General features: G+C 35.0%; 1 protein-coding gene across 1 annotated transcript in view; it reads right to left on the reverse strand.

The window, feature by feature from the left end:
• LPCAT2 (lysophosphatidylcholine acyltransferase 2) overlaps positions 1-18,861 on the reverse strand; it is a 74,827-nt gene extending 55,966 nt beyond the window's left edge. Inside the window, exons 1-2 of the mRNA XM_030796906.1 lie at positions 18,507-18,861; positions 2,177-2,316 (exon numbers count right to left, since the gene is read on the reverse strand). Coding sequence (XP_030652766.1) covers positions 2,177-2,316; positions 18,507-18,677 — 311 coding nt within the window. The 5' untranslated portion in view covers positions 18,678-18,861. The remainder of the gene's footprint in view (positions 1-2,176; positions 2,317-18,506) is intronic.

An 18,861-nucleotide genomic window follows, 5' to 3' on the forward strand; every position in this document is an offset into this window, starting at 1 on the left:
TCATCAACAATCATCAGAAGTGAGTTCACCATTTCACTTCCCTGGAACAGAGATGCACTTAAGCAATTCCAGAAACTACTTTTTTAAAAAACCTTTAAAAAAGATTCTGCCATTATAGATTAGTTAATTTATCAAACTGTGTCAGGAACTATGCCAGACACACAAGACAAGTAAGATCCAATTGAGTAGGGAAACAAAAATGTATTCCTAGAAGTGCAAACACAGGAGGGATATCTCAGTATGTGAACAAGCATATAGCTTTTTATGAAAAACAAAATATGTACATCATCCAGGAGGTATCTAATGAGAGCTTTTTTTTTTTTTTTTGAGACGGAATTTTGCTCTGGTGCCCAGGCTGGAGTGCAGTGGCGCAATCTTGGCTCACTGCAACCTCTGCCTCCCAGGTACAAGCGATTCTCCTGCCTCAGTCTCTCGAGTAGCTGCGATTACAGGCACCCACCACCAGGCCTAATTTTTGTATTTTTAGTAGAGATGGGGTTTCATCATGTTGGCCAGGCTGGTCTTGAACTCCTGATGTCAAGTGATCTGCCTGCCTCAGCTTTTAAAAATAGGATTCTCATCTAATTCTCTCCACATTTTTGTAATAATATAGTGAGGAGCTATTAGCAACTAGCTCCGAAGAAGTTTCTGTGACTTTTATTTCACAAGAAGGAGGTAAAGAAAACCACAATACTTTCCCAGAGGGCACAGAAACTGTACCTCCCTTTCTTCTCCTTTAGTTTAGAGATGAGATTTCTACTCATGTAATGACACGAAGTGTATTCTTTTATCAAATTTCCACACCTCTTATTTTTAATCCATAGTGATGTAGCTTCTGATAACTATATTTATCCCATATTCTGAGCCATTAAACACTCCTATTTAACATGTTTAAAGAATGGCTCTAAGTCTGGTCCCACATAATAACTTCAGCACTACCTGTTTGAGAGGAGAAAGAGATTCTGGTTTAATTGACAAAAGTAAAACTTTCTTTTCTAACATTTATTATATCTATTGTCTGGATTACTTAGACTATTCCTTCTATCATCCTAGGTTTTCATAAGCCACTGACAACAAAAACCAAAGACATAATCTGAAAAGAATTGGTGAGTTATAAAAACGTTCCTTGAAGCATTGTTTTATACTACACAACCTTGAGTTTAAAACAAAGGAGTATGATTTGCAAGAACTGAGATTTCTCTGGGGCATTGCCAGCATTGAATTCATTTCCACTTTGATAGTGACATTTGTTCACTGGAACATGAACTGAACAGCAAACTATGTATTTCTTTAAAAGTTTCTAGAATAGTCTTTCTCAAAATTTTTGGAGGATGCATTCACATTTGAGATTTAAATACAAAAATATCCTTGCATATAAAAATTTGGCAACAACTTCAAAGGGTTTGACAATGCCCTGAAACCCATCTACAGATTTGGAATTCACATGGAATCCATGGACTCCACATAAGAGGCTGCACTTTTAAGGCATACGGATCACAACAATTTGGTTCCGTTCAATAAAAATAAACTTTTACCAGTAGCTTTGTTAACTCATGATCAGTTTCTCCTCTATTACCATCTTAATTAGATAATGCCTGAAAAGCACTTCCATTCTGCCTCATGCTAATGTTTAAAATAACTAGACTATACTGGTTAATAATTGTTATTAATAATTGTTTTAATAGAAATTACTACTAAAGTAATTAATAAAAATAATATAACTAATTCACTTATGCCACTGCAGAAAGCTGTAGAGGGAGAAAAGCAAATGTGAAAACTGAGGAAGAGCAGAAGAGAGCAAGGTATTTTGTAGCTTCAGTGGTTTCAAGTATAGTAGTTGGGTATCTTTCCGAACTAGGGATGTATCACATTTGGCAATAACTCAGAAAACAAAATATTTTAACATTAGAAAATTATAACTTTTAGAAGATTATCATAATGTAGTTGGCATTTGGGCAGTAATTTCTACACATTTCATATAAGAAATAAAAATAAATTATTTATTATTGAGTAGGCAGATAAAACTGTAAAATTTATTATTGAGTAGGCAGATAAAATAGTCTTATCTAACAGCAGTTAGATCACTGACTAAACTATGATGAACTCTTCTTATATTGATTTAATATATCTTAATTTAATATTATGTCCTAATATTTTGGACAAAATTATTTCTTACCTCCTCCAACCAGTTACTGGGTGGGTCAGCTTTTCAGGACAGCATACTGTTGAAATTGCAGCAAATGGCCATGCAAGTAATAAAATTAACGCAACCAATAAGACACGAATTGGAAGCAGGATAATCCCAAGAAGGAAAATCTGAAAGTCAAAGTTGGTAAAAATAAATGAATGGACATTATTTTAATTCATAGCTATCAAACAGAAACATGTAATAGGAAAGTTTTATGGTGTTCATGCATTCAGTCAAGGATGAATTGACTACTAGCCTGTACCAGACAAGGATTTAAGCACAAAGAAAAATAACAAATTATATCTGACTTCACAAAGCCTACCGTGTAGCAAGAGAAACACTGAAGAAAACCGAAAGACAAATGATCTGCATACCCATGAAAGCGAATAGAGAATGCTGGGGGAACAAAGAAAAGGTGTATATGATTTAGCAGCCAGGAAAAGCTTCCTGGAGGAGTTGTAGCCTGAACAATCTTGCAGTAAGCAGGAGCTAGCAAGGTAAGAAGGGGAAATTGCTTTTTGAGAGCTTTAGGTAGAAGAATGAAGGCAAAAGAGTGTGAAGAAGTAAATACATTGTTTTATATACCTGCCAGAACTTTATAACTAATAACAATAAGGAGATAGATGAGAAAGTAAGAATAAATAAGAAGAAGAAATGAAAAGTAAATGAAAAAGAATAGCAAATAATACATGGATGCTTACTATGTAATATAACAGCCATTCTAAGCACTTAGCATGTAGTAACTTATTTAGTTCTTACAACCTTAAGTTTCAAGTTTTACATACCAGAAAGGAGTAACACAGAGGGAGTTAAATTGCTTAAGATCCACAAGTGGTAGAACCAGGATTTGAACTTAGTTTGGTTATAAAGTTTGTGCTCTTAATTCTTTTACTGTACTGCCTTTTGAGTAAAATAGACTGTGCTTATGTATGACACATTGTCTTTTTTCTATAAGCTAATTATGTTACTCAAATAGTAGCCTTTGTCTGTCTCTACTGGCCCTTATCTGATTCTGAGCACCATCAAATAATTTAGAAAAAATGCCAAAATATTCTAATTATCTGATCTTTAGAATATTAAATAGTAATACAAGGAAATGTACAGATCTAAAGTATACAATTCAATGAGCTTTGATAAATGTATACTCATGTAACCACCACCACAATTAAGACACAAAACATATTTACCACTCCCAGAAAGTCATCTTGTGCCTCTTCCAGTCAAACCCTATGTTCTTAGGAAACCGATGCTAGATTTCTATCGCCATAATTAAGTTTTATCTGTTCTTAAATGTCATATAAATGGAATCATACATCATGCATTCTTCTACTTAATACTTTTTATTCCATTATGTTTTTTCATACACCAGTAATTCATTCTTTTTAATTGCAGAGTATTATTTCACTATGTGACCATATGACAGTATGTTTATTGATTCTCCTACTGATGAACATTTGGGTTGTTTCCAGTTGTGGGCTATTATGAATAAAGCCACTGTGAACATTCTTGTACAAGCCTTTATGTGAATATGTTTTAATTTCTCTTAAGTAAATATCTAGAAGTGGAAATGCTGGCTCATAGATATTATTTAACTTTATAATAAACCACCAGTTTTCCAAAGATGTGTCATTTAAAAGTATCAGTGGAAATGTGTGAGAATTTCAGCTGCTGTACATCCTTGCCAGCATTTGGTTTGGTAGACTTAAAAAAACTTTATTAAGGTACAATGCACATAAAAGAAAAAACATCTATTTTAATTTTATAGATTATGAGTTTTTCAAATGCATACCCCTATGCAATGACCACCACAATAAAGATATTTCCATCATCTCAAAAAGTTTTCTTTTGCCCTTTGCAATTAATACACCCTCCCCAAACCTAAGCAACCACTGATAGGCTTTCTTTCACTGTAGTTCTACCTGCTCTAGATGTTCATATAAATAAAATCACTAGCATTTATTTACCCTTTTATATCTGGCTTGATCACTTCATATTTTTGAGAGTCAACCATATGGTCATATATATCAGTATTTACTCTTTTTAATTGGAGAGTACTATTCAACTGTATGAATATATCATGATCTATTTATTTACTTGTTCATGGACATTTGGCCTGTTATAAGTTTTCAGCTATTATAGCTCATATGAACATTAATGTTCAAATCTCTGTGTGACCATACATTTTCATTTCACTGAAAATAAAATTATTGGGTCATAGGGCATGTTTAACTTTGTAAAATACTATAAAACTATTTTCCAAAGTGGCTTCACCAGTTTACATCCCCAGCAAGGTATGAGAGTTCCTGTTGCTCCACATCCTCACCAACATACGGTATGGTCAATTTTTTTATATTTAATTTTAGCCATTAAAGTGGGTATAAAAGGATATCTCATGTGGCTTTAATCCACATTTCCTTGACGAACAATAATGTTGAACACATTTTTCAAATACTTATTGGTCATTCCTTTAACTTTTAATATTAGTGTCTGTTCAAGTCTTTTTGGCCCATTTTTACTGGTTTGTTAGTCTTTTTCTTATCAGTTGGTAAGAGTTCCTTATATAAATGTATACAAGCCCTTTGTCAATATATGCATTGAAAATATTTACTTTCATTCTGTGGCTTTCTCACTTTCTTAATGGTGTCTTTTGATTAAAGTAATTTTAATTATGATGAAGTTTAATTTATTAATTGTTATTTTATGTTTGATTCTTTTCTGTGTCCTTCTGAAAAAATCTTTACCTCAAGGTCCTGAAGGTATTAATTTTTTTCTTCTAGAAGCTGTATGATTTTCACTTTTACATTTCAATCTATGGTCAACCTTAAATGACTTTTTTTGTGTGGTATGCAGTATGGATCAAGGTTCATTTTTAAGCATAAATTTATCCAGTTGTTGCAGCACCAAAAGACTTGACATTCCTCAATGAATTTTCTTGGTCACTTTGCAAAAAATCAATTGAATATTAATGTGTGGATTTTCTTTCTGTTGCATTGATCTGTTCATCTATACTTCTGTCAATACTCCGCCACCTTATTTACTACAGGTTTGAAGTAAGTCTTGAAATCAAGTAGTGTGTGTCCACCCATACATTCTTCTTCATTATTTTTCTGAAGGCTATTTTAGATACTCTGCATTTCCATGTAAGTTTTAGAATTGTCAGTTTCTACACATACACAAAAGCCTGTTAGGATTTTTACTGAGATTTCAAAATGAATCTACAGATCAATTTGGAGGAAATTGTCATCCTAATAATACTGATTCTTCCAATTCATAAACATAGTATATCTCTCTATGTAAGTCTTCATTAATTTCTCACAGCAATATTTTGTAGTTTTCAGTGTAGTGATCTTATTTGGCTTTTCCTAAGTATTTAATGTCGTTTTATTGCTGTTATAAATTAGATTACTTGATTTCATTTTGCAATTGTTTGCTCCTACAGTATATAAATGTAAGATTGACTTTAAGTTTTGATCTTTTATCCTATGACCTGGCCAAGTTCACTTATTAGTTCTAGTAGTTAGTTGTTCTGTTGATTCCTTAGGAAGCTCTTCATATACAGTCTATATCATTTGTGAATAGGACAGTTATACTTTTTCCATTCTAATCCATATGTCTTTAATTTCTTTTTCTTATCTTATTGCACTGGCTAGGATTCCTAGCATAATGTTGAACAGAAGTGGTGAACAAGATATTTGTCTTATTTCAAACCTTTGAGGAAACAGATTCAATATTTTACCACTGTGATATTAATTGTGGGTATTTTATAGATGCCCTGTATCTGATGGAGAGAGTTTCTCTTTATCCCTATTTTACTAAGAAATTTTTTTTATCACTAGTGGGTACTGAATTTCGTCAGGTGAGTTAATGAAATTTCTGCATCTATTGAGATGATCACATGCATTTTATCATATGTTCTGCTTATATGGTGAATTACATTGAAATTGGAATTTTATATGTTAAATCAACCTTATATTCCTGATATAAGAAACTTGGAAGTGATATACACAGTATCATCCTTTCTATACAATGCCGTATTTGACCTGTTAATGTTTTGTTAAGAGTTCTTTTAGCTATGATCATGAGGAATATTGATCTATAATTTTCTTTTCTTAGAATGTCTTTTTCAGATTTGATATCAAGGTAATGTTAGCCCCATAAAACTAGTTAGGTACTGTTCCACACTTCTCTACTTTCTGAAAGAGCTTGTGCAAGTGATTTTATTGTATTCTTAAAAGTCTGACAAAATTTACTAGTAAAATAATCTTGGTGAAACGTTTTATTTAAATGTATATGTGTGGATACAAAATAAATTCAAATTCCTTCATAGATAAAGGGCTATTCATATTTTCTAGTTCTTGTGTCTATTTTTGATACACTGGATTTTTGTCCATTTCATGTATGCTTCAAATTTACTGGCATAAAGTGGTTAATAATGTTCCCTTATTAGCCATTTAGCCTATAATGATATATGCTGTTTCATTCTTGATACTGGTAATTTGCATTTTCTTTCTTGTTTTCTTACCAGTCTTCATAAGGATTTATCAATTCCATAATCTATTCTATTAGTCTATTAAACAAATGTTTGATTTTAATTTTCTATGTGGTTTGTTTTTATATTTCACTGATTATTGCTCTTATCTTTATTATTTCCTTTCTTTGACTTTGTGTTTAATTTGTTCTTCTTCCAGCTTCTGAAGGTAAAAACTTAAATCATTACTTTTAAATCTTTCTTCTTTTCTATGTATTTAAATGTATTGGTTTAGTTGCAAGCACTGCTTTAACTGCATCCTACAATTTTGATACTTTGCATTTTGATTACATTTAGTTTAAAACATTTTGTAATTTCACTTGTAATATATTTTTGACCCAAGGACTATTTTAAAGTATATAGCTTGATTTCTAAATATGTAGATTTTTATCAGATATATTTGTTATTGATTTCTAATATAGTTTATTGTGTTCAGAGAACATGCTCTGTAATATTTCAAACTTTTGATATTTATTGAGATTTTTTTATGAACCAGCATTTGGTCTATGTCGGTAAACATTAAATGTGTACTTGAAATTATATGCTGGTATTTTTGGAGGTAGTGTTCCATAAATGTCAGTTCAGTAAAAGTGGTTACCGATGTTCAAATTTTCTATATTATTAATCTTTGGTTTGATTGTTCTGTCAATTACCAAGAAAAGTGTATTACCATCCTCAATTATGTTTTATTTATTTCTTTGTTTAGTTTTCTCAATTTTAGCTTCATGTTTTCAAAGTTCTGATATTAGGTACACAAACATTAAGTGCTGCTAAGTTTTCCCACTGACCTTTTAAAGAAATGTTCCTCTTTATATCTGATATCATGACATGTCTTGAAGTCTACTTTATCAGATATTAATACAGTCATATCAGCTTCTTACACTTACACTATTTCTACATTATCTTTTCTCCCTTCTTATCTTTGTATTTACACTTATAGTGCATGTATTGTGGATTAATGTATAGCTGGGTCTTATTCTTTTGTCTAGTCTGAAAATCTTTGCCTTTAAGTTAGAATGTTAATTAATGTATATTAAATGTAATTATTGATGTATTTGGGGATAAATCTACTGTTTTGCTATTTCTTTTCTATATATCTCATCAGTTTTATGTTTCTGTTTCTCCTTTTCTGTTTTCTTCCTTGAGTTCATGAAATTTTTCTTTAGTGATCCATTTAAATTTCATTAACGGCTCCTTAGCTATACCTTCTTGTACTTTTAGTCAGCAGTTGGCCTGAAGATTACAATGTGTGCTTAGCATAAGACAATGTACTCAGATTTAATACTGTACCACTTCACAGAAAGTGTAAGAAAAGTACAATTCCATCCCATCCACCACCCTTTCAGTATTGTTATGTTTTACCCCTACATAGATGTAAACCCAAGAAAATAATAATTTTTGTATTAAATGGTTACATTTTCTAGCTCTTTGATGAAATTAATATAAAGAAAAAAGTTTTATATCACTCTTTCCATATTTACCATCTCCAGTGTTCTTCATTCTTTCCTGTAAATCCAAGTCTCAATCTGGTGTTATTTTCCTACAACCCAAAAAACTTTATTTACCATTTCTTTTTTTTTTTTTTTTTTTTTTGTGATGGAGTCTCGCTCTGTCGCCCAGGCTGGAGTGCAGTAGTGCAATCTTGGCCCACTGCAAGCTCTGCCTCCGAGGTTCACTTCATTCTCCTGCCTCAGCCTCCCAAGTAGCTGGGACTACAGGCACCCGCCACCATGCCCGACTAATTTTTTGTAATTTTTTTTTTTTAGTAGAGACGGGGTTTCACCATGTTAGCCAGGATGGTCTCAATCTCCTGATCTCGTGATCCGCCCACCTTGGCCTCCCAAAGTGCTGAGATTACAGGTGTGAGCCACCATGCCTGGCCTCTTTACCATTTCTTGAATGCAGGTCTGACAACGAATTCCCTCCATTCTTATCTGAAAATGTCTTCATTTTCCCTTCATTTCTGAATAATATTTTCATTAGATATAGAATTATAGGTGGATTGGGTTATCTTTTTATTGGTGAGTTCTAAGAGTTGTTTATATGTTTTGAACATCTACTCTTATCAAATGTATAATTTGCAAATATTTTCTCCCATTTGGTAAGTTATCTTTTCAATTTCATGGTAGTGTACTTTGAATCACAAAGTGTTTTATTTTGATGAAGTCCTCTTTACCCATTCTTTCTTTGGTGGCTAGTACTTTTGTTCTATGTCTAGAAAACCACTCTCTAATCCAAGGTCATGAAGATTTACACTTATGTTCTCTTCTAAGAGTTTTATGATTTTAACTCTTACATTTAGTATTTTGATCTGCTTTGAGTTAATTTTTGTACATGCTGTCAGGTAAGGACCTAACTTCCTTCTCTTGTACATGTCAATCCAATTGTCTCAGACCATTTGTTGCAAAAACTACTCTCTCCCCATTTTATTATCTTGGCAATCCTGTGGAAAATCAGTGGCCACAGATGTATGAATTTACTTCTGTATTGTCAATTCTATTTCATTGATCTATATGTCTGTCTTGTTACTGGTACAACATAGTCTTGATTACTGTAGCTTCACAGTACGTTTTGAAAATGAGAAATGTGAGTTCTCCAATTTTGTTTTTATTTTTCAAGATTCTTTTGGTTGTTTGTAGTCCCTTGCATTTCTGTATGAATTTTAAAATTAGCTCATCAATTTCTGCAAAAAATAAAGAAGCCAGCTGATATTTTGATAAGGGTTATACTAATCTGTAGATCAGTTTGGGAAGTGTCATTATCTTAACAATTTAAGTTTTCCAAATTTATGAACACAGGATGTCTTCCCATTTATTTAAGTCATCTCTAATTTCTTTCAATGACATTTTGTAGTTTTCAATGTAGAATTCTTCTGTTGCTTAAGTATTTCACTCTTTTTGATGCTAACTTAAATCGAACTGTTTTTAAATTTCATTTTTAGATTGTTGCTTGTGAAAAAATATGCCATGATTTTTGTATATTGATCTTGTATCCTGCCACCTTGCTGAACTGATTTATTAGCTCCAAGTGTTTTTGTGCATTCCTTAGGATTTTCTATGTTTAAAAAATCATGCCATCTTGATGGTTTTACTTCTTCCTTTCCAATGTAGATGTCTTCTCTTTTTCTTGCCTAAGTGCCCTTGCTAGAACCTCCAGTACAATGTTGAATAGAAGTGATGAGAGTAGATATCGTTGTCTTATTCCTGATCTTAGAAGAAAACTTTTTGGTGTTTCACTATTAAGTATAATGTTAGCTATTTTTCACAGATGCCCTTTATAAGGCTGAGGAAATTCCTTTCCATTCTTAGTTTACTGAGTGGTTTTTATCATGAAAGTGAGTCAAATCATTTTTCTGTGTCTATTTTCTTGTGCCCTTTATTCAATAAATATGGTGCTCATGTTAATTTTTCTATGTTGAACCAACATTACATTTTTGGGATAAATACCACTTTGCCATGGTATAATTCCTTTTATTAGTTGCTGGATTCAGTTTGCTAGCATTTTATTGAGGATTTTTGCATATATATTCACAATGGATATTGGTGTGTAGTTTTCTTTTATTGTGATTTCCTTTTTTGGTTTTGGTATCAGAGTAGGCCTAGCCTCACAGAATGAGTTGGGGAGTGCTCCATCTTCTTTTATTCTTTGGAAGAGCTTGTGAAGGATTGGTGTTAATTCTTCATTAACCCTTTGGTAGAGTTCACCAGTGAAGTCATCTGGTCCCCAACTTTTCTCTGTGAGATGTTTTTAATAACTAGTTAATCTTTTTATATATTATAGGTCTATTTGATTTTTTATTTATTCTTGAATCAGTTTTGGTATTTTGTGTCTTTCTAGAAATTGATCCACTTCAACTAAGTTATTTAATTTGTTAGCATGCATTTGTTCATATAATTCCTTATAATCCTTTTTATTTTGGAAAGGTCAGTAGTATTGTCCTCTCTTAACTTGAGTCCTTCTTTCATTTTTTTCTTGGTCAATGCAGACAAATATTTGTCAGGTTTTTTTCAGAGTACCAACTTTTGGAGTTGTTATTTTTCTCTATTGTTTTATTATTACTTTGGAATCATTGGTTATTTAGAAGTAATTTAATTTTAACATATTTGTGAATTTCTCAAATTTTTTTCTGTTATTGATTTCTAGTTTCAATCCCCTGTGGTCAGAGAACATACTTTGTATTATTTTAACCACTTTATATTTATTGAGAATTGTTTTATTGTCTAACATACAGATCTACCTTGGCAAATGTTCCATGGGCACTAGAAGACTGTATTTTCTGCTGTTGTTGAGTGTTCTACATACATATCTGTTAGATCTAGTCTGTTTATAGTGTTCTTCAAGTCTTCAATTTCCTTACTGATACTGTCTCATTGTTCTACCTTCTATTGTTATTGAGTAATTGAAGTCTCTAGTATTGTTGAAAATCTTTCACCCTTCAATTCTGTCATTTTTTCCTTTGTGTATTTCTGGACTTTGCTGCTAGATACATATATGGCTATAATTATTACATCTTAATGAATCAACCCTCTTATCATTATAAGTGTCTTTCTTTAGCAACAATTTCTGTCTTGAAGTCTATTTTATCTGATAGTAATACAGCCATTCCAGCTCTCTCTTGGCTACTGTTTGCATGGTATATAATTTTCCATCTTTTTACTTCCAACCTATTTGTGCATTTGAATCAAAAGTATGTCTCTTGACCAGGCATGGTGGCTCACACCTATAATCCTAGCACTTTGGGAAGCCAAGGTGGAAAGACTGCTTGAGCCCAGGAGTTCAAGACCCATCTGGGCAATAGAGGGAGATCCCCTCTCTATAAAAAATACAAAAATGTGTTGGGTGTGGTGGTGCATGCCTGTAGTTGCAGCTACTCAAAGACTGAGATAGAAGGATCACTTGAGCCCAGGAGTTCAAGGCTAGAGTGAGCTGTGATTACATCACTGCACTCCAGCCTGGGTGACAGAGTGAGACCCTGCCTTTAAGTAAATAAATGAATAAATAAAGTGTGTCTCTCTTAGGAAGTGCACAGTTATATATTTTTAACAATTCTGTGAATCTTCATTTTAATTGGATTGTTTTATCAATTTATATTTAATGTAATTACTAATAAGGCAGGATTTATATATGACATTTTGCTATTTGTTTTCTGTATGTCTTAGGTCTTTTTAAATTTCTTTATGTCTACATTGCTGCCTTCTCCTGTGTTAAATATTTTCTAGTGTACCATTTTAATTCCCTCATTCTTTCTTTTGCTATATTTAAAAATGTATTTGCTTAGTGGTTGTCCGAAGTGTTGCCATCTTAACTTATAATAATTTTCTGGTTTGGATCAACTAACTTAATTTCAATAGTATACAAAAACTGTGATCCATTCCCTCCTTTCTCCTATTTGCTATTATTGTGATACAAATTATGTCTTTATACATTGTATGTGCATCAACACAGATTTATAATTATTGCTTTATGTAGATGTTTTTAAAGTTGGATAAGAGAAAAAAAGATTTACAAACAAAAAAAATTTCATTTGTACTGTCCTTTATATCTACCCATGTAGTTACCTTTACCACTGCTGATTATTTCTTCATGTGAATTTGAGTTACTATCTAGTATCCTTTCATTTCAGCCTGAGATACTCCTTTTATTATTTATCTTAGGGCATGTGTGCTAATGACAAATTCTCTCAGTTTTTGCTCATTTATACTTCATTTTAAGGATAGTTTTCTAGCTATACAATTCTTTGTTGACAGTCTTCTTCTTTCAGAACTTTGAATATGTCATCCTGCTACTCTCTTCTGGTCTCTGTGGCTCTTGATGAGCAATCAGTCATTAATCTTGTTGAGGATTCTTTATACATAATGTACATAATGTATCTGTATATATAGGTATCTTTAAGTTTATTCTTAGAGTTCGTTGAGCTCCTTGAGAATGCAGAATTGGGGTTTTTAATCAAAATCAGCAAGTTTTTGGCCATTATTTCTTCTAATATTCTTTCTGCATCTTTCTCCTTCCCTGGGACTCCCATTATGAATCTGTTGGTAAAGTTGATAGCATCCACAGGTCTCTGAGGTCATTTTTCTTCATCTTTTTTTTCTTTATGTTCCTCAAACTAGATAATCTCAGTTGACTTGTTTTCAAGTTTGCTGATTCCTTTTTTGTTTGCTATAGTCTGCTGTTGAGCCCCTCTAGTGAATACACACACACACACGCACACACACACACGCATTGCATCTTTATTGATATTCTCCATCTGGTGATACCCTGCTCCATACTTTCTTTTAGCTCTTTACACATGGTTTCCTTTAGTTATTGGACCATATTTTAAATATCTGATTTAAAGCCTTTGTACAGCAAGACTAACGTCTGGGCTTCCTCAGGGAAAGTTTGTATTGACTGCTTTTTAAACTATTTGTAAGCTATACTTTGTTTTTCTTTACACACCTTGCAATTTTTAAATGAAAACTAAACATCTTAAGTAATATAGCAACTGGAAATTATTCTCATCCCTTTCCAGGGTTTGTTGTGGTTGCTGTTTGTTGTTGTTATTTGTTTGTTTAGTGTCTTTTATAAACTAATTTGTAAAGCTTGTATTCTTTGTCATTGTGGCTACTAAAGTTAAAGTCTCTGACCAGTTAGCTTAGTAATCAGCTAACGATTAGAGATTTTCTTAAGCACCTGAAACCAATAAGTTTCCTGATGCTTGCAAAGGGTCTCTGTGTACATGTTGGGGCACATCATAAACAGTCAGGTGACAGATGACAACTCTGCCTTAGCCTTCACTTTCTGCTTATACAGTCCCTCAAGGTTAGTCAGAGGTGAGAATTTAGGGTATTTTTAGATATTTTCAGGACACGTGCGTAGCCTTGAGCACGAACAAAGCCTTACTCATGTGGACAGCCTTCTAGATTCCTAGGAATATGTCAAAGCTTTTAAAGTCCCCTATGATCATCTCATCCCTTAGCTTTTCTTTTAAGGTTTTTGGCTAGCCTACTGTTTGTTCCAACTGTTACTCACTGTCTCAGGCAGCTGTGATGTTAAGCAATTGCCTCTGATTTTTTTATTTTTATTTTTTAAGAAGCAGAGTCTCCCTATGTTGCCCGGACTGGCCTTGAACTTCTGGGCTCAAGCAATCCTCTCACATAAGCCTTCTGAATAGCTGGGACTACAGGTGTGCACTACTGCACTCGCTTTCCTCTGATTGTTTTTGACAAACGCCCTTGAGAGAAGGCTATTTGCACTGTGTAAGCACCAAGACAAATCAAATAAAGACAGTCTTGCAAATGAGGCATTCCAGGCAGCCACTAGACTGACCAATAATGACAATTCCTTGGGAATGGGGCTTTGAAAATGCTCCAACACTATTTTTCCACCTCTAGTGGCTGACAGGTTGCTGGTTTTCATTATGACTGTAGGCCATTGGTTTTTAAGGCTACCACAGAGCCGAGGATGAGGAATTAGAATAAAATTAAACTGTAACAAAGCCTACTATTCTAACTAAGAGTCAGCACTCTTAAATAAATGCTCCTCAGATTGTTGAAAGCCTTTGGTTAATTTTCAGAGCTAAGACAAAGTTGATTCTGATAATTTTTTTGTGTTTTCATTGCTTTTATAGAGAAGATAATTTTCAGAGGCCTTTACTTCACCAGTTTTGCTGATGTCTCATCTCAGTTTTTTTCATTCTGCTTTTTAGACTGAATAATTTCTAGTGACCTATCTTCAAGTTCACTAATACTTTCTTCTACCATCTTCAATGTGTTGTTGAGCCCATCCAGTGAATTTTTCATTTCAGATATAACAGTTTTCAGTTTTGAATGCCCATTTGGTTCTCTTTTACATTTTCTATTTCTCTGCTAAGCTCCTTCCAACTATTCATTCATTATGCCACTCTTTTAAGTCCTTGAGTATTTTTATAATAGCTACTTTAAAGTATTTTTCTGCGAAGTCCTACGTTTGATCATCTTAGGGTCTATTTTTATTGCCTGATTTTTCTTTTGATCATAGGTCACATTTTCCTATTTCTTTGAATGTCTAGTATTGTTTTTATAGTATTTTGGCCATTTTGGGTGATATATTACAGATATTCTGGATTCTGTTATCCTTTTCTAAAGAATGTTGATTTCTGTCCTAGCAGGTAGGTAAAATTCTGGCTGATTGCATTCCCTTTGTGAAGGCTTAGTTTTATACTTTTTTAGGGAAAATTTGTTTGAAGCTGGCTCTTAGTCTTAGACTGAAGCCTTAGTCCTAGGATATAGGACTAGCTTTTCTCCTATGGTATCACCTTTGTGAGGTTTCAGTGTAAAGCCTGAGATGTTTGCCAAGGACCTCTTAATTGGTGGGATTCTAACTGTGTCTTTCCTGTGGTGTCTATTAGTTGAAATGTCTGCTCAGTTTCTTTTTCTTCTAGCTGTTACTTTCCTCCAGGGTCCTTGAAGGCTCCTTTGTAGATACACAGCTCAGGAATCGGCCAAGGTTTTCAGATAATTTATATGCCAATTTAGGGGCTCCCTCATTTCTAGGTTCCTCCTTTCTGGGACTTCCTCCTTCGATTTTTAGCCACTTTGATAGTCCTGAACTTTGTGCTCTGATATATCAGGTCAATAAGGCTGAGGCTTTCTAGCAATCCCTTCACATGGTGTCAAGTGATAACCTTCAGGGAAAAAAAGGGGCTCGGATAATGTTACACAGTATAGAAATATTATTTCAAGCAACAAATCCCTCCAGTTTCTGTCTAATTTGTGTTGCTCTATAGTGCCTTCGTGTAGCTTTTCATATTTTGACTAGGGTTTATAATTGTTATGCACGGAAAGTTTTGTCTACATTAAGCTACTCCACCATTCCTGAGACTAAAACTAGTCCTGTTAAATTATTATTATTCACTTGAAAACTAACTTACAAATATAATGAAACTTTGCTATCAGTCTTATTTCCTATAAAACAAAATATGTATTAGGTAAGATGAGTAGGAGCTTCAGAACTATGATACAGAAAGGATCTTGGATCCAGGAGATTTTTCTTGAAGCTCTGTGTACATGGTAAGCAAGCTATTTTTAGGTAATGTTATATTTATTTGAATGGTGGTGCAATGAAGTATGGTGGTATACTGGGGAAGAGTACTGTGGAGAAGATGAGATGACTCAAATTCCCAAGTCACTCTGGTAGGTCACTGGCTGAGATTCTCTTCAAGGAGGTATCATTATTAAAAAACCAAGAAATAATCTTGACTGAAAGAAAGGACCATATAGCATAGACTCTGAAGAAAGAGTTGGAATGAGGTTAAAGTATATTAGCATAAGAGTCACTCATGTCTACACTGAGCAACCCATATGGATTTTAATTGAATAAGTTGCAAAATATCAGGCAACTTTTTTTTCTGTGCCATCTTCAAGGTTTGCAACAAATAATAGTGCTTAATAGTAAATCAATTTTGAGTTAACTCATTGACAAATTAAGAGAATTCCCCATCATATTTCCATTTTGTAATATGTCATCTCCATTGGGTGGCCTTCTCTCAGTGTTATTCTCCAGTTTTCCTTCATTACACTTACTAAAACATGAGATTATATATTTTTGTACTTGTTTGTTTAACTTTCTTAGTGAAATGTGAGGACAACAGTCCTTAAGCAAGACATTGATCATCATTTAAGATTAAATTTAGTCTAAATTAATCATACTAAGCCATACTTAAATGAAAGTATGCCCACCTTTTAAACCGGATAATATGGACATTGTTTTTCTACCATGTCTATTCAAATCTTCCCTTTACCCAGACGATTCAAGCCACTGAAACCTCTTCGGTATCTCTGATCTATATAAACCTAAAAAGTATTTTTAATATCCAAACTTTGTTAAATCCCGTTTAATCCAAGTAGTAAATTTTAAGTACAGTATATACTTTGTAGAAAATATATAGGATAACTATCAGTATTATCAATATTAAGATCAACAAACAATAACAGATTATTTCACCTAATTTTAGCCCTCCTTTGAGTTATTAATATTCCAATGTAATAGACGAGAAAAGTGTAGTTCAGAGAGGTTAAGTGACTTGGCCAAAGTCACACAACTAATAAATGACCAGTTCCTATAACTGACTAGCTATCATTCCATTATACTATAACTCTCAGAGAGTTATTTGGAAGAGATCTTTAAACAGTAAGAAACCAGGTGATGGAAAAACTTAATAATTTATTATAGGTGCAATATAAATATTTGTCAACATTCCATTCTGATTCTCTCCAAAATATGAAGTCAAATAGATGGGCATATTTTCATTTAAGTATGATTTAACTAAATCAGACTAAATTTAATCTTGAACAATGGTCTATGTATTTACAAATGTTTTAGAATGTGAAAACACAAAAAGAATATCTATTAATTTAAAGACATGAGGATCACATTTTTAAACGTTTAATTTCCACACAAAGCGGTATTACTATATTCTTTATCTTCTTCCTCTCTCACACCCCTCTTCAACCAGACACCCATCTACCATTACTCAAGCCACCACCTGCGTTGCTTAGCTCCACACTTAACCTTCCCCCACTGTAGAAGACAATGGCCTTAGTGCATACAACCTGATTGCAAATACTATACTGCTTCAAATCTAAAGTAATGTGTGAGATGGACATGAAAACTTCAGAACTGTTCCCCCCGGCCCCCTGCAGAACACACAGGACAAATTGTGGTTAGCAGGGTCTATCTTGTTCTCTGATCACTAACTTCAACAAAGAGGAAGTCCAAAGAGTGCAACTGCCAATGGTAAAAGGAACCCCTTTACAAGAAAAAGGAAAGAAAAGGAAAGGAAACTTCCTTTGTGCATAACAGTATAGCCATTTTTAACAATGGAAAACAGCCTCGCTACTACTTCTCATGCTTCAACTTAGGAAACGTTTTTAGGTGAAGACTGATTGTGGACCAAAACTTCTTGAACACCCTAAGCTGACTCAGTTGTCCCTTTTTTTTGATTCTGACTTCCCACCCTCCATCATGCTCCTGCTCAGCTAAATCTTTCCAGCCTTACCTGTTGTTCTAACCACAGACCTGGGCTCTCTGCCTTCTGCCTCACTCTTATTCATCCCATACTGACTCCTCCTTTCTAAGGCAAAAAAAAAAAAAAAAAAAAGACTTCTTCAAATCTACTCTCCTGTGGTAGATCTGCCTCCCACTATACTCTCATAAACTCAAGTAGAAGCTTCTGTCACAGATTCACAGATTCCTTCAAGCTTCTGGGGCATGGAATGTAGCCTGCGCCACCAGCCAGCTAGTCTCTTCCTGTTTTGGATCCTCCTCTCAGGCCCGCATCTTCCCAGCATCTTCTCTCCTCCCGTGCCCGCTCAGACCATTCTCTAAATGTCCTCAATTCTCAGACGCACATCTCTGCCCCTTTCAGGCTCACGGCCCCTCAAAAGTCCTCTCCTCTCAGATCCACTGCACTTTCTTCCTCTGATGCCTTTGCTTCCTAGACCCACATGCCCCTCAGACCCACGCGCCCCTCGACCGCCCTCCCCCGTCAGACCAACACCGGTTACTTGGACCCGCCTCAGACTCTGGCTCCCCTAGGGCCACCTTCCTCCTCAGACCCACGCCCCCTTCAGGCCACCTCCCTCCTCAGACCCACGCCCGCCTCGGACCACCTCACTCCCTCAGACCCACGCCCCCCTCCGCCGCCCTCCTCTCTCAGACCCACACCCCTTATCTGGACCCCCCTCAGACCTAGGCTCCCCTCAGACGACCTCTCCCCTCAGACCCACATCCCCCTCAGACCACATCCCCTGTCAGACCCACGCCCCTCACCTGGACCCGCCTCGCGGAGCCGATCTGCGTCTGCTGCACGAAGGGGTTCGGCACCGGCGGCGGGAAGAAGGACGCCTGACGGGGCACCATGGGCGGCCGCAGCCCCACGTTCCCGACGCCGGCACCTGGCACTGTGTCCGCCACTGCCGCCGCCTGGGCGCACCGGCTCATAGTCGAGCCGGGCGTAGAACTCGGCCGAAGCGACCTACGCGGGCGCTGCAGCGAAAACTGAGCCGAAGACCCACTAGAGGCCCAGCCTAGGGCGACGCTGGGGAGCCTCTGCGCAGGCGCTGAAGTTACCTAGACGCCGGCTGCTGCCGCCCTGCCCCTTCGGCTGTGACACGCCCCAGGCTCT

Source organism: Nomascus leucogenys, chromosome 2, assembly GCF_006542625.1.
Source record: "Nomascus leucogenys isolate Asia chromosome 2, Asia_NLE_v1, whole genome shotgun sequence".
NCBI lineage: Eukaryota > Metazoa > Chordata > Mammalia > Primates > Hylobatidae > Nomascus > Nomascus leucogenys.